Source organism: Mytilus edulis, chromosome 3, assembly GCF_963676685.1.
Source record: "Mytilus edulis chromosome 3, xbMytEdul2.2, whole genome shotgun sequence".
Classification (NCBI taxonomy): Eukaryota; Metazoa; Mollusca; class Bivalvia; order Mytilida; family Mytilidae; genus Mytilus; species Mytilus edulis.
This window is the reverse complement of record NC_092346.1, coordinates 69,762,036-69,775,894: the sequence shown is the minus strand read 5'-3', so window position 1 is coordinate 69,775,894 and position 13,859 is coordinate 69,762,036. Positions and strand designations below refer to the sequence as shown.

General features: G+C 30.7%; 1 protein-coding gene across 3 annotated transcripts in view; it reads right to left on the bottom strand.

The window, feature by feature from the left end:
- The window catches only part of LOC139517278 (sodium channel protein para-like), a 111,012-nt gene that overhangs the window by 31,853 nt on the left and 65,300 nt on the right, over nt 1-13,859 (bottom strand). For 2 of the 3 annotated variants that reach the window (XM_071308175.1, XM_071308176.1), the window contains exons 8-18: nt 13,119-13,337; nt 12,620-12,680; nt 12,162-12,306; nt 10,221-10,385; nt 9,845-9,883; nt 7,673-7,831; nt 5,356-5,778; nt 3,765-3,861; nt 2,026-2,076; nt 1,040-1,281; nt 11-184 (exon numbers count right to left, since the gene is read on the bottom strand). In XM_071308175.1, the coding sequence (XP_071164276.1) occupies nt 11-184; nt 1,040-1,281; nt 2,026-2,076; nt 3,765-3,861; nt 5,356-5,778; nt 7,673-7,831; nt 9,845-9,883; nt 10,221-10,385; nt 12,162-12,306; nt 12,620-12,680; nt 13,119-13,337 (1,775 nt within the window). The remainder of the gene's footprint in view (nt 1-10; nt 185-1,039; nt 1,282-2,025; nt 2,077-3,764; nt 3,862-5,355; nt 5,779-7,672; nt 7,832-9,844; nt 9,884-10,220; nt 10,386-12,161; nt 12,307-12,619; nt 12,681-13,118; nt 13,338-13,859) is intronic. The other variant, XM_071308177.1, reaches the window with a different exon arrangement.

Here is a 13,859-nt window from a genome sequence, read left to right as displayed (position 1 = left end):
AAATACATACCAATCTAAAACTTCTCAGTACAGATAAGCCTTTCACACCTTCTAGTGCCAACTCCACGAAACTCAAAATAACTATCACTATATCAAAGCAATTCCAGCGATCTTTGAGATATTCCATGGGGTTTAAGGCTATTATTTTCAGGAAGGCTTCAGCAGCAAATATTCCAGTAAATACCTGTATCAGAAAAAAAATGATTAAGAGAAACCATTGGTGAATAAAATCTCTAAGTTCTAAAATGATAACTATATTTTCATTATATCAAAAATACCAAAAAAAAATATTTATCCCCTTTTTTACTTTATAAAATCATATGTGCAAACGTCACTAGGTTATAAAAAAAACCAAGAACTTCGTCACTGTTTTACCCGGGAGGTGCTGGTCAAGATGTAGGGGGGGGGGTATCTTTTATATAAAATTCAAGAGGGGGTAACACGTTTTTTCTGCAAGATATTATTTATTTTAACAAAATAGAAAAGGATATCGAATTGTTGGGCCAAAAAAAGCAACAACAAAAAAAGCAAATATTTGCATAATATATAAATCTATTGTAAGCACGTTATACTTAAAAAAAAATGACCATCCTCTCATTCTTAAATAAGAAATAAATAATTATATAAGTCCTTTGAAAAATACGTTGAACACATTTCTAAAGAAATCTTATTTCAAAAGGGCAAAGGGTAAAGATATAAGAATTCTACAAACGATCGACTATATCAACCGACTCAACGAATGGAAAACAACAGTCATACTCCTGAATTGATAAAGACATTTTCTGAAGAAACCAAGTAATGTAATAAATCTTTTTTTACACCTAACTAAACCTCCCACTTGCAGTTTATAGTTCCCGTTTAATATATTACCTTGAGTAACCCAAATAGACAAAATCGGTGAACGTGACAACAGTTCGGATCTTGCAACCAAGACTCACATCCTTTAACCAGATCGAAAGGATAAAATTACAACTTAGCATCATTTGTTATTAGAAACAATAACAACAACATTAAAAAAATAATATAAAGAACAATTTACATAATTTCCAGCTTCCAAAAATTCTCTCAGTTCTTGTGACATTCCATAATGATCCGCAGCCATAAATCCTGTATTCACTAAGATGCATATAGTAATAAACAAATCAATGAAGGCGTCTAAGATGAAAAGTGCAACTATCTTCTGGAACGTTAGGTATTGAGGACAACATGTCCAACTACAGAAAATACGTTGTAATTTCTTTATCATTTTCTCTTCTTCAAAACTTCCATCACTAAATATACCTGAAAAAAAAAAAAAAAAAATAGTTAAGGTGGTACCAAACACTTTAACTAAAATTAATTTGGCTCGTTTAATTTTCTTAAAATTTTGACTAAGTATTTACTTTGACCCTTTTATAAAAATATAAAAAATTTAAAAAAAATTTGAACCAACCGTTTTATCAGAAAAATTACACTGGTTATATAGCAGTTTGACAATAACTTATTTTGATCATTGAGAAGCTTAATATTCCCTTAACAACACAACGTAATTGAAACGTTTAGCTGATTTTACAGAGTTACCTCCCTGTAGTGTTAGGTACCACCTTAAGTCAACACTAAATTATTTTCTAATTTATCTAACACTATCATTACGTTTCCAAATATTTATCGAATATTTAAAAAAAAACCGGATATCAAATAGAAAAACTTTATGAAATACTTAATTATTTGTTATTCGTTGTAATAAAATGATAAGTTAAACAAACAACAAAGTAACACTGACCGTCACAGGTGAGGGGGAGGGGGAGCACTCACAAACGTGTTTCCGTCAAATTACTTATGTGTCGGTCCCGAGTCAGTAGCTTATAATTCAATGGTTGAATTTGGTTGTTGTCTTCGTGCTCTCAAAATGCTCAACTAATTTGCATGCTAAAAAACTCATGTGCAATTATGTTTGTTTCTAACGTTTGATCTAATACGAGCATGGTATGTGCAACTTGTTATCACCGTTTGGTAAGGGAATGGGACAGTACTGTATGTACTTACTTGGTCTATGACTTGATGCATGCTCTAGAAGTTCTTTCAATACCATTACATCTAAAAAAAAAAAAGACAAGTTAAGGAAAGTAATATTTGTTATCTGATATCGTGTTCAAACGGTTTGATATTTCAAGCGGAGCATAGAAAATAAAAAGGAGATGTTGTATGATTGCCAATGAGACAACGATTTATAAAATATAGGATAAAGATGTGTACAATTAGATTGTCAAGACATAATAATCAAATCTTTCTTTATTTGTTGAAGGATTATGTACCCTTGTGTTGATTCAATGCTAAACATATGGAAATTTTATAGAAAATCCACAGCCTTAATCCTTGTACTCTCATATTTGGCGATTTGATGACTGATAGATATAGGATTGTTGCATGCAGTGCTAGTATTGATTTCCTTAAAAAGTTTATAATTGTAGTTATTGGTTAAAACAAATAAAATATGGACCAAATCAATTACACCTTTTAGGGTGCGCTCGACTTTAGTGACTCAGCACGAGCAATTTTGAAATTTACAGGTTGGTTAGAACCTTTTGTAAAAAATAAACACTAGCACATCATAGAAAAGCAACGTGAGTAATCTATGTTTCAAATTTTATATAACAAAAATCTCTGTAATAAAGGCTGTTGATTTTCTATAAAAATCTTGGTTTATTTGCCACAAAGTACTCTTTTTCTATCAAGTGCAATGAAACAGTAAATAATAATGCTTTGCATCAAGTTTCCCTTGGTATGTTTACCAAATGGCCTATCTCTATTATTCATTAAATCTGTAGTTTTGATACAATTGAAGTTTGAAAAATTTGTACAAAAATGGCTACAGAAGGGGTCACAAAACTTCAATAATCTTACTTCGTTCATCTTGGAAGTTTTAAATAAATGACTGATTTTTTGTTTAATATAATAAACTCAAATCATATCGGCTATATCACTTTTGGTCAAACGTTATAATGATTTCACACCTTGAAAGCTTGTATTTTTTTTTTACTATTATCAGTTGAATAAAATTGACGCGGACCATACGTGAACAACTAAAATCTACGAAGCATCAGGTTGCATTTACAATTAAAATATTTTATTTTGTTTCAATTATCTGTACACGATATATATCAAGAGATTAGCGTTAAAGAAACGATTTAAATCATTGTTCATATATTTGTAATGACTACAGAAGCATACGGTATTTAATATAGAGACTGTCAGAGCATAACTATATAATTAGGGATCTGGTATTTCGAAACAAATAAATTGATCGATTTGGGTATTGCATAGCGGAAGCTTGATACTTTCGTAGGCTTCATAATGTTTTCACACTTATATGTTCCTTGGTGTGTAGGACCTTAATAATCCGTAAAATGCATGGGGCGCTTTATTACAAAAAGGGATCTAAAAGAATAGCCAAACTCATACAAGATTGACTTTGCTTAAGGGAGTTGAATACACATTTATAGAGATTCATTTACGGAGAAAGTAGGAAAAGTATGTTATAGAAGAGGGGCGACAGATACCAAAGGGACATTCAAACTCACAGATCGAAAATAAACTGACAACGCCATGGCTAAAAAAGAAAAAAAAAACAACAGACAAATAGAACACAAGACACAACATAAAGCCTTATAGATCATGATAATACCGAAAACGAATAAATGAACTTATTATATACTTAATACTGAACCTTTTCAAACTAAATACAAATGTTTCCTAACGGATGCAGTGCTAAAAAATGATAATACCTTGTACATCAACCGTCCTTCCACTCGAAGTTCTACAAACAGTGTTGTGGTCTGCCTTCTTTTTCTCTCCATCATATTCTGATCCTGCAGTGGAATCCTACAAACAATTGTTTTAGTGTTGAGAAAAATCCTTTACCTCTTAAACATAGAGCAAGTCAGATTCATTTTGTAATCAAAACATATGTTTAATGTATATTTAAAGCCAAAGAGGCTTGTGATATTTATCCTTTACATTTTTTTATTTTACTTTGTATATGCCTTATCCGTATATGAAGTAAAAAAGAGATTTCAAACCGTTTCTGTATGATAAATGTATGTGACTATTAAATTGTATGAACATCATGTAAATCAAAATTATGTTCATATGCCTCTAGTTAAGAACCAACATTGTACAAACAGAAAATTGTAAAAAAAATATACTAGTATTTTAGCATACATACAACCGTTTTACTGTTGTATTCAAATAATTATATTGATAATAATAGGGAAAACATAAGAACACAAAACCACTTCCTGACAATCAAACAACTTAACTGCTGGTCAAAGTAAACAAAATAAGTTACAGCTTGTTATAGTTAACAAACAGATTTACTGCTTTTTATATATAAAACAAATCACTTTACAGCTTGTTATAACTTTACTGCTTGTTATACTAAACAAATAAACTCACTCATTGTTATATAATAATTAAGATAATATTTTTTTGATTATAAGTTATTGTACTTCCTATATCACATCTTGTCATATATCTGTGTTATCAAAAGCCTTATACAGAATCACGTCTATACATATTGATACTAGAGGGTGCAAACTGAAGCTCCGTGAACACAGCAAATTACATGTAACACAATTAGTATGCTAAGCTTAAAGCAAGCTGCCACCCTTCATTACAGATAGTTTCGGATTATCTGTGAAAAGATTTGTGTATGTATAATGAACGATTTGATAAAAAATCTTATCCACAGAATTGATACAAAATGAATTCACCTTCAAATAGAGGGAAATCTGACTGTACACCATATTTATTAAGAATGTATGATGTTCAAACATTTACATAACGAATTCCAGTACATTTCCGTCTGGTGAGAATAGTTTAAAAGGAATTTTATTTTAAAGCACCATACTAAAAATTGGGATTTCTAAATATACATAAATCTTTCCACACGTGTATTATCTCAATTCTTTGTTAGTATATTGTTGGCTTCTGAACGAGCATACACAAAATAAATAGGGTCCCAAAAATATAAAAAAATTGACGCAAGAATTTGTCATAGCTAGAATATGACATTGATATTATTTATAGAACTCAAATCAAACATGCATCGTTTCTATCAGATTTAAACATGCTGGAATGTGCTCATAAAAATGACGGTTCTAAATATTATCTAAATTGTGCTAAAAGTGAGTAACCAACCTTTTACACATTTCAGACTTTTGTTTAAAACATTTTGTACAGTTTATTTGCCAAATGTATATAATTTTATTTTCGAAAGCGTCACTTTGAAACTTAAATTACTTATTCAAGTTATCAGTTTGATAATGCGGTCGGTGAACTTACATTCTCAACAGATTTAGATATACCCACAATTACCTCAGGTAACAGGTGTGGATGTTTCTTGGCCCAACGTTCTAACAATTTTGCTGTTTTATCTTTTGGGGATCTTGGGTGTTCACGGGAACGTATGCTTGCTCTTGAAGCCCTACTTATTAGTGAAGCATAACTGCTGCGTCTCGAGGACGCCCGTGGGTCACCACCATGTGAACGGCGACCTATTGAAGCAAAACTGCTTCTTCGTGCAGTTAAAAACTGTTTGTTAATAGGTAAAGTGCATAGATCATCAGAATTTGGCGTTACTGCATTTGAATCATCTGCGTAAGGTAGGTTGTTCCGAATATCTAAAAATGGTGGCACTAGGGGTTGATGGTCTGGGTGTGAAGGTGGTAAGTGCTTGGCATATTTCATCCTCCAGCTGCTGCGGCGGGAAAATGGAGAACTAGGAAGGCTTGAACATGGCTGAAATGAAATTGACAACTCATAAAACTATGGGTCTTTGACAAAGTCACACACGAAATTATATTTCACTTACTGAAAAATAGAAAGAGGAGTAAACTACTTTAGTTTATTCCTAATTGGTTAGAAACAATAGTTTAAAAAAAACCCCTAGCATTTAATCCTTTTGAACAACTATGCACACCCGTAATCATTAAAAATATCGTTAAGATGTTTCGTGCTAACCATAATATTATTTAGTGTGTAATTTTGGATAGGAATAAACTGTAAGCTACATAAATGATCACTAACCTAATATATTCTAAAGCTTAATATAATGAATGATAGGTATAATGCATCTAAACATGCAAATAATTGTTCTCAAACTATTATGGATATACAAATAAACGCGCGAGGTACATGTTTAATTCGTCTAATTATAGGAATATTTTACATATAGTAACATTATGAAAATTAAATAAAATCTTTCGATAAAAGAAATGCATATATAACTCTACAGAGAAGACTATAAAATGAAAAGCGGCTGGAACCATTTGGTTTCTGAAATTTCAATGCTATTGTAATATCATATCCATGGATAATTTTGTTAAATTATGTTGCAAAGGCACAATCTCTTTTTCAATAATCTACAAAAATGTGTGCTTTCCAGATTTCATCAGACAGTTTTGCTTTTTTTGTGACATACCCGAAAAACGCAAGGATAGTCAGGTAGTTGGGGGTTGCGTTTGTTGACTTTTAACCAATGTAGAACTGAGAAAATACTTTTGAATATAAAAATAGAATAACAAACTGTTCGGGAATAGTTAAAATTAGTTTGAATTGAAAAGAAAAAAAGTCAAGGATCTATATATATCAACTGTAAGAAAACATTTATCTAGAAAAACTCTTGAATTGATATTTTCATTAACACTTATTAATCCATTTGACTACTATCATGATAATTATAACTGTGGTGCCAAAGAAATTAAAAGAACTACAAAATGTTAGAAACTCAAATCAGTTTAAGCTGAAAAAGGCAAATGACTTATTATTGAATACTTAAAAGAACAATCATATAAACATAAAGATGGAATGAAGCTTCATTTCTCAAATATCTTTTTACAGACATTGCATGTTTCTATCAAATGGTAATTTTCTACAAAATCAAAAGCAACAATAAACATTCTGCATTTGAAGCAAGCCCTCTTGCAACAAAAAGCTACCATAAGCAGAAATGACATCTTTGCGAATAGATTAATCAACACAGTATTTTTCTGTTTATTATGTAGATATTCAATATGTTTAAAACATTACTATTGAGTCAACTATATATTAACGAGTTTATTAGGATATAAACTCAGCAAAGGCGATACCTATCACTGTACGTAATAACATTTAAACGGTATTGCGAAGCATGTAATTTCAAAGTTTTGAATGTGTTTGAATGACTAATAAATTTCAAAATATACATTTTTTATGTAAGCTATAGCAGAACACACAATTAAATAAGTCGTTAAATCTTCGTCAAGTAGTGAACACACACAGTCTTAAAAACACATATATAATCTTCGCGACACTTTAATGATTTTTGACTAAGGCTATAGGAGAACAAACAATTACATAAGTCGATAAGACTTTGTCAAGTAGTGAACATCAATCGCAAAAACACACATAGCATTTACCTTCGATACACTTAAATGATTTTCGACTTCGGCTATAGCAGAACACACAGTAACATAAGTCGTCAAGACTTCGTCAAGTAGTGAATACACAGTCGTAAAAACACATATAGCAGTTTCCTTCGATACACTTAAATGATTTTCGACTTAGGCTATAGAAGAACATACAATTACATAGTCATTGAGAACTCGCCTTGAGTAATAAACACGTACAGTCGTAAAAGACATCTAGCAGTTACCTTCGTTACACTTAAATGATTTTCGACTGCAGTTGGCTTCTCTGACTTGATAGATTCGTCGTCATTTATATCATGTAAACTGCCTGTAATATCTGACGGCTCCTTTGTTAGCATCTCAATGAGCTCTCTCTTGTCATGTTCATGTCTTTCTTGTTCCAGCTAAATACATTAGAGGGATAATTATTTGATAACAAAATTGATTAATTTTACGTTTACTTTATTGCATATACATACCAAATTAGAACAAAATAACATTCAATAATACTTTCTAATTTTATTTATACTTCTTCAATTTTTAGCATGAAATCAGGTGTATGGAAAGAAAGAGAGATTGGCAGCTAATATCCATAAAAATATGTACAACCCTTTCATAAATTTGTTTCAATTTTGTAAAGAGGTAGAGCCAATTTAATCTGCATTTATCTTATACAATATCCCATTTTTTTTAATTTACAGTATTTCATTCATATGATTCTTTTTTAAACGTTACCAAATTATGCCCGCCTAAAAATGGTCAAAAACGTAGTTACGTGTGATCTTTTTAAATCGAAACGTAACTTCGAGGACAAAATGGCTCAAGATAGCAGTCAACTTCCAGACATATTAAAACCACAATACAAATCCGGGAAATAAAAGTAGAAACAAGACAATATATCCAAATACACAATACTTAGGGACGTCATATTTTAGCCTATAATATTTACAATATATGCTGTTCTTTTATTGGCTGAAAGTCGAATCATTTGATTCTGCCATAATTATGCTTTCGTGTAGTATATAGGAAGCAACACATTCCTAATGAATGCAACACGAACCGCTATTTGTTTGCAATGTTTGTATACTTCGTACAAACGATTGTGCTTAAAAAAATCGAAAATGATATTGATCATAGTAGTTGAAAAGACTATCTTGACCAATGTGTTTAAAGTTCGATTTCCACGATTCATACACCATTTGATGGTCACTTGATTGCATTTCGTTTAACATATAAAAATATGCGATTAATACTAATATAAAAACAGAATTATATTACTGTATCTAAAAAGGTCGTTACAAAAGAATTAATTCCATGATATAAAAAAACATGTTAAAAAGTTTTTGAACAACTAACTAATTCATGCGTAGAAGACTGATTTAGCAATGTCCACTTCCTTTACATAGTATTTTTTCTAAATGGATAAGTGTACCATTGGCAATCATACTACATCTCATTTTATAAGGTAGGGTATATGTATAAAATATAGCTTAGATTATGTTAATATGGTAAACTGTGAAATTGCAGTTTATGAATTACATATTTTTGTGTTAGTATTCTGTTTAATTAGAAGCTGGCTATATGTCAATGAGACAATAAAACAATACAAAAAAGGACAAATTTGTTGATACATAACCATATGTATTTGAAAACCAATTGCAATTGAAGCAAAACGAATAAACGTTAAATTTTATAGTCATATGATGTTTATTGAAAGTTTAAATAAACCATTGTTTCCAGAAATTGTTAAGATGTTGAACATTTTCTAAATGAATGGATTATACTTGAAGCTAACATCAAGCAATAACAAAAGCCCATGTGAGCGAAACAATAAGACTATCTTATCATACATTATTTCAAAGTAAACTGTTAATAGTGAATTATTAATATGTTAGAACTCAAGAAGCAAACCATGTTGTGGGAACTAGTTCAAGATACATACCACGTGGTAGATCACGTGAAGGGTTTATAAGCAAGTGAATGGATAGATGGGTTCAAACGCCTTACCCACAACTTACCGTATGCAATAAACTGGCATCCTTTAATTTCAAATGATTAAAACATTAAATATAAGACGAACGAATTTCTCAAAAATAACGGAAAAATGAACTGCAAACAATCACTTTAATTTCCAATGACAATCAACGATCAAGGTTAAAGCAGAGTCTTTAAAGATTAAAACAGATGATACTGCATCATTTAAAAAACATCGGAACTGTCAATCAACCTATGGTAAACTTATGGTAAACCTCTCATTGGGTTAAAACGAAGCAGCAAATTGAAGCTATCATCAATACAGTTTTAAAGCAATAGTTTAATACAGCATTAAATTACTTAAGCCTGTAAACCATGATAATTCAAAACCAGTTAGTTAACGAGCTTGTTAATATCAATTATTTGTATAAAGAATGAGATACCTGATCAATCTTTTTCTGTATTTGAGAAGCTTGGTATTTCTGAGAAATGTGAATAAAATTTCGTAACAATTTATTATCTTTGTTACCTTGAATTTTAGATATTTTTCAACTGAGTCTTTCTAATGCATTTGTCCATACAACTGTATGGACTTCGTTTTATACACTGCCAAGATTGGCATACTTTAAAACAATACAAACAACTGAAAGAAGATCGTTTTTACGACAAAAAGTATAATTATATTTCGATAACGAACACCCTATTTTCACTCACTGCTGTGTCTAAACCCTCTCCCATATTTTGAGTTGTGTAATATAATTTGTCGATAACCGCATGAAAATCAATTAATTTTAAGGAGAGAATCGTATTGATTTTTACCCTTTTCCCTTCTTCTTCTTCTTCTGCGTCCGCTTGATCTTGCTTCTGGGTTTCGTCGTACGACATAGCTACTATAGCTAAAATCAAGTTGACGAGATAAAACGATCCTAGGAATATCACTATCATGAAATATAAACAATACCAAGGACCTTGTGCTCGCAAAATCTACAATATAAGTAAAAATGAGTTAATGTCTTTTTAATAGAATGGAAATGGGGAATGTGTGAAAGAGACAACAACCCGACCTAGGAACAAAAATCATTCGAAGGCAACCAATTGGTCTTCATTACAGCAAAAAAATGGAACTTTCTCTTCACCATTGGTCAATAGTACGGGGCGCCTTATGGGACTCTTGTGGTTTTGTACAAAATTCAATTCTGTCATAACAAAATCATTTTTGTCTTATAAAACTATGTGCTACAGACTTGTTTTGTGAGAACTTCAATTTTGTGATGATAAAATTCATTTGTGTAGACAAAATTCATTTTTGTCATGACAAAATTCATTTTTGTAGACAAAATTCAATTTTGTCTAAAAGGTATGCAAATATAAACATATTTGCATACAAAATTGACTTTTGTTACCTGATATGGAAATTAAATCACAAAAGTCAATTGTGTGAGGTAAGATTCAATTTTGTGAGACAAAATTGACTTTTGTGAGACAAAATTAACTTTTGTGAGACAAAATTGACTTTTGTGAGACAAAATTCAATTTTGTCAATTTTGTTGAGACAAAAGTCAATTTTGTTAATTTTGTTGAGACAAAAGTCAATTCTGTCAATTTTGTTGAGACAAAAATCAATTTTGTTGAGACAAAAATCAATTTTGTTGAGACAAAAGTCAATTTTGTTAATTTTTTTGAGACAAAAGTCAATTTTGTTAATTTTGTTGAGACAAAAGTCAATTTTGTCAATTTTGTTGAGACAAAAGTCAATTTTGTGACGACAAAATTCATTTTTGTGACGACAAAATTCAATTTTGTAACAACAAAATTGACTTTTATGAGACAAAATTGACTTTCGTGAGACAAAATTGACTTTCGTGAGACAAAAATCAATTTTGTTGAGACAAAATTCAATTTTGTCAATTTTGTTGAGACAAAAGTCAATTTTGTTGAGACAAAAGTCAATTTTGTCAATTTTGTTGAGACAAAAGTCAATTTTGTCAATTTTGTTGAGACAAAATTCAATTTTGTCAATTTTGTTGAGACAAAAGTCAATTTTGTCAATTTTGTTGAGACAAAATTCATTTTTGTCAATTTTGTGTAACAAAAGTCGATTTTGTATGCAAATTAGTTCACAGAAACCAAAATAAACTAATTTGAATACAAAATTGACTTTTGTCGCCCAATTTTCAAATTAGGTAACAAAATTCAAGTCTGTGTAACAAAAATGAATTTTGTCATGACAAAAGTGACTTTTGTCCGCTGATAGATAATTTTGTATGACAAAATTTTAAATTTGTAGTATGATACAAATTTTGTTAAACTGAACTTATTTTTGTTGAACAAAAGTCACTTTTGTCCGTACAAAATTGAATTTTGAGTACAAAACCACAAGAGTCCCATTCGGCGCCCCGTAAATAGCATACTCAAAACCCCTTTTGTATTATTTTGATTATAAATACTAGTAAGTTTGACTCTATATATTTTAAAATAACTAAAAATAATAATGAGATATTGAAATGATTAAAAAATGAAAACAACACTTATAAAATTCATGTCTCCGTCCAAAGCTCTTTTCTGGATTCACATTCGTCAGGAATGCTAAAGGTCGAATATTTGAAAGCCAATGACGTATAAGAAGTGAAACAGTTGAAAATCTGTATGACCGAAAATAGCTAAATCCATCAATGGTCAACTTTGTCTGAGAAATTTTAGAACTTCTATTAATGAAATAGTACTTGAGTTAATCAAGGCAGATCAATGAATGAAACTTACAAGTTGGTATAAATTTTCCCAGTAATCTTGCGTCATCAGTCTAAAGGATAACAGCAGTGACACTCCAAAGTTGTCATAATGAGTGTAGTTGTAGTTTGGATTCGAATGTGTGCCATTCATACATCTGTATCCGTCTTTGCACTTTCTAAAAACAATAACAGAAATACACCAAATTGATTTTATTGATTAAAGAATAAATAACTACATTTTTTATTTTATTTTTTCCGGATGACTGTTATGATTTATATTCGCATTCTTACGTGAAACAAAATTTCCGCTTTGAACTTTGATTTTGGAGACAAAAAAAGGTAAATGGTATTGGGTTTCCTATTATTTTAAGGCCGTACGGTGACTTATATGTGTTCATTTCTGTGTCATTTGGTCTCTTGTGACAAATTGTCTCATTGGCAAGTATATGTAAATTATAATTTTAAAGAAATTAATCCAATATCACATACCCAGCACCGGTGTCATTTCCGCACATTGTAAACTCATCACCGGCTTTAACCTCCCAGTGTTCTAAAAATAAAATCAGTTAAAGACTTCATTTCAAATTGCTCTTTAGTGCCAATATAACCAAAACAGGCTATAAACGCACGCAATTTAATTGATATATTCTTGAAAGTTAAATATTTATTTTTTAATAATTATATTTTTACATTAAATGTACATAGTTATATTTACATATTAAATATTAAATAATAAATGGACTCAGAGTTACTAAAAGTTTTACTGAGTTCTTATAGCGAGTATTAAATGACGTTGTGGCACTTTTTCAAACAAATAAATAATTAGTTACTGATTGAAATTTTCAATTCACAAAGTAGCTACACGTATTTTGAACTTTAAATCCTGAAAATGGTAACACAACTTCCTGTTTTTTCTTCAGACCTCTAAGATAATATTACTATTAATTGAAACATTTTTTTTTTAAATTGGAAGAGAGGAGAAACATACCTTCGTCCATCACCCAATCAAACCATTCAGTATTACTCATGTTCGTGTTTTGTGCACCGCTTTCGTTTAAAGCCAATTTTACACATTTATGACGCAATGCTCCCATGTAAAGTTGCATTCCAATCAAGGCAAAAATGGATAACATAAAGATTGAAAGTATAATGACATCACGTAGCCGTCTAACGGCCTCGAGTAAGGCACCCACAATGGTTTTCAACCCTGCAAATAGAGATTTTCAATGAATCTACTGGTGCCATGATTATGGAAACGATTTTATTTTACAGCTGCGCATGAACAATTATTTATAAATTCCTTCAAATTGTTTCACATGCGATTGAGGGAATGGACCCTCTTTTAATAGTCTATACCCTAAGCACCTGTGACTCGTTTAACTAAATTATTTGTGCATTATATAATGATATTAAAAAACAATAATAATTGTTTATACTTATTTAGCTTGAAAAGTAAATTTTCGGTAAGATTGGTCTCGCGACTCCGAAAATTCGAGTAAATCTAGAAATATATAAAGATCCGCTACAAAGTAACAACACTTGGTCAGCACCTTATAAGGAACATTCATGCCATGTTTGGTTTCATTTCATTCAGTGGTTATCTAAAAGAAGTCATTTGTATGCATTTCCCATAGGGTCCTATGTTAAACTTAGTTCCCCGCTGGCGGCCATCTTGGATAATGTATCTGCAACAAAGTAACAACACTTGGTCAGCACCTCATAGGGAACG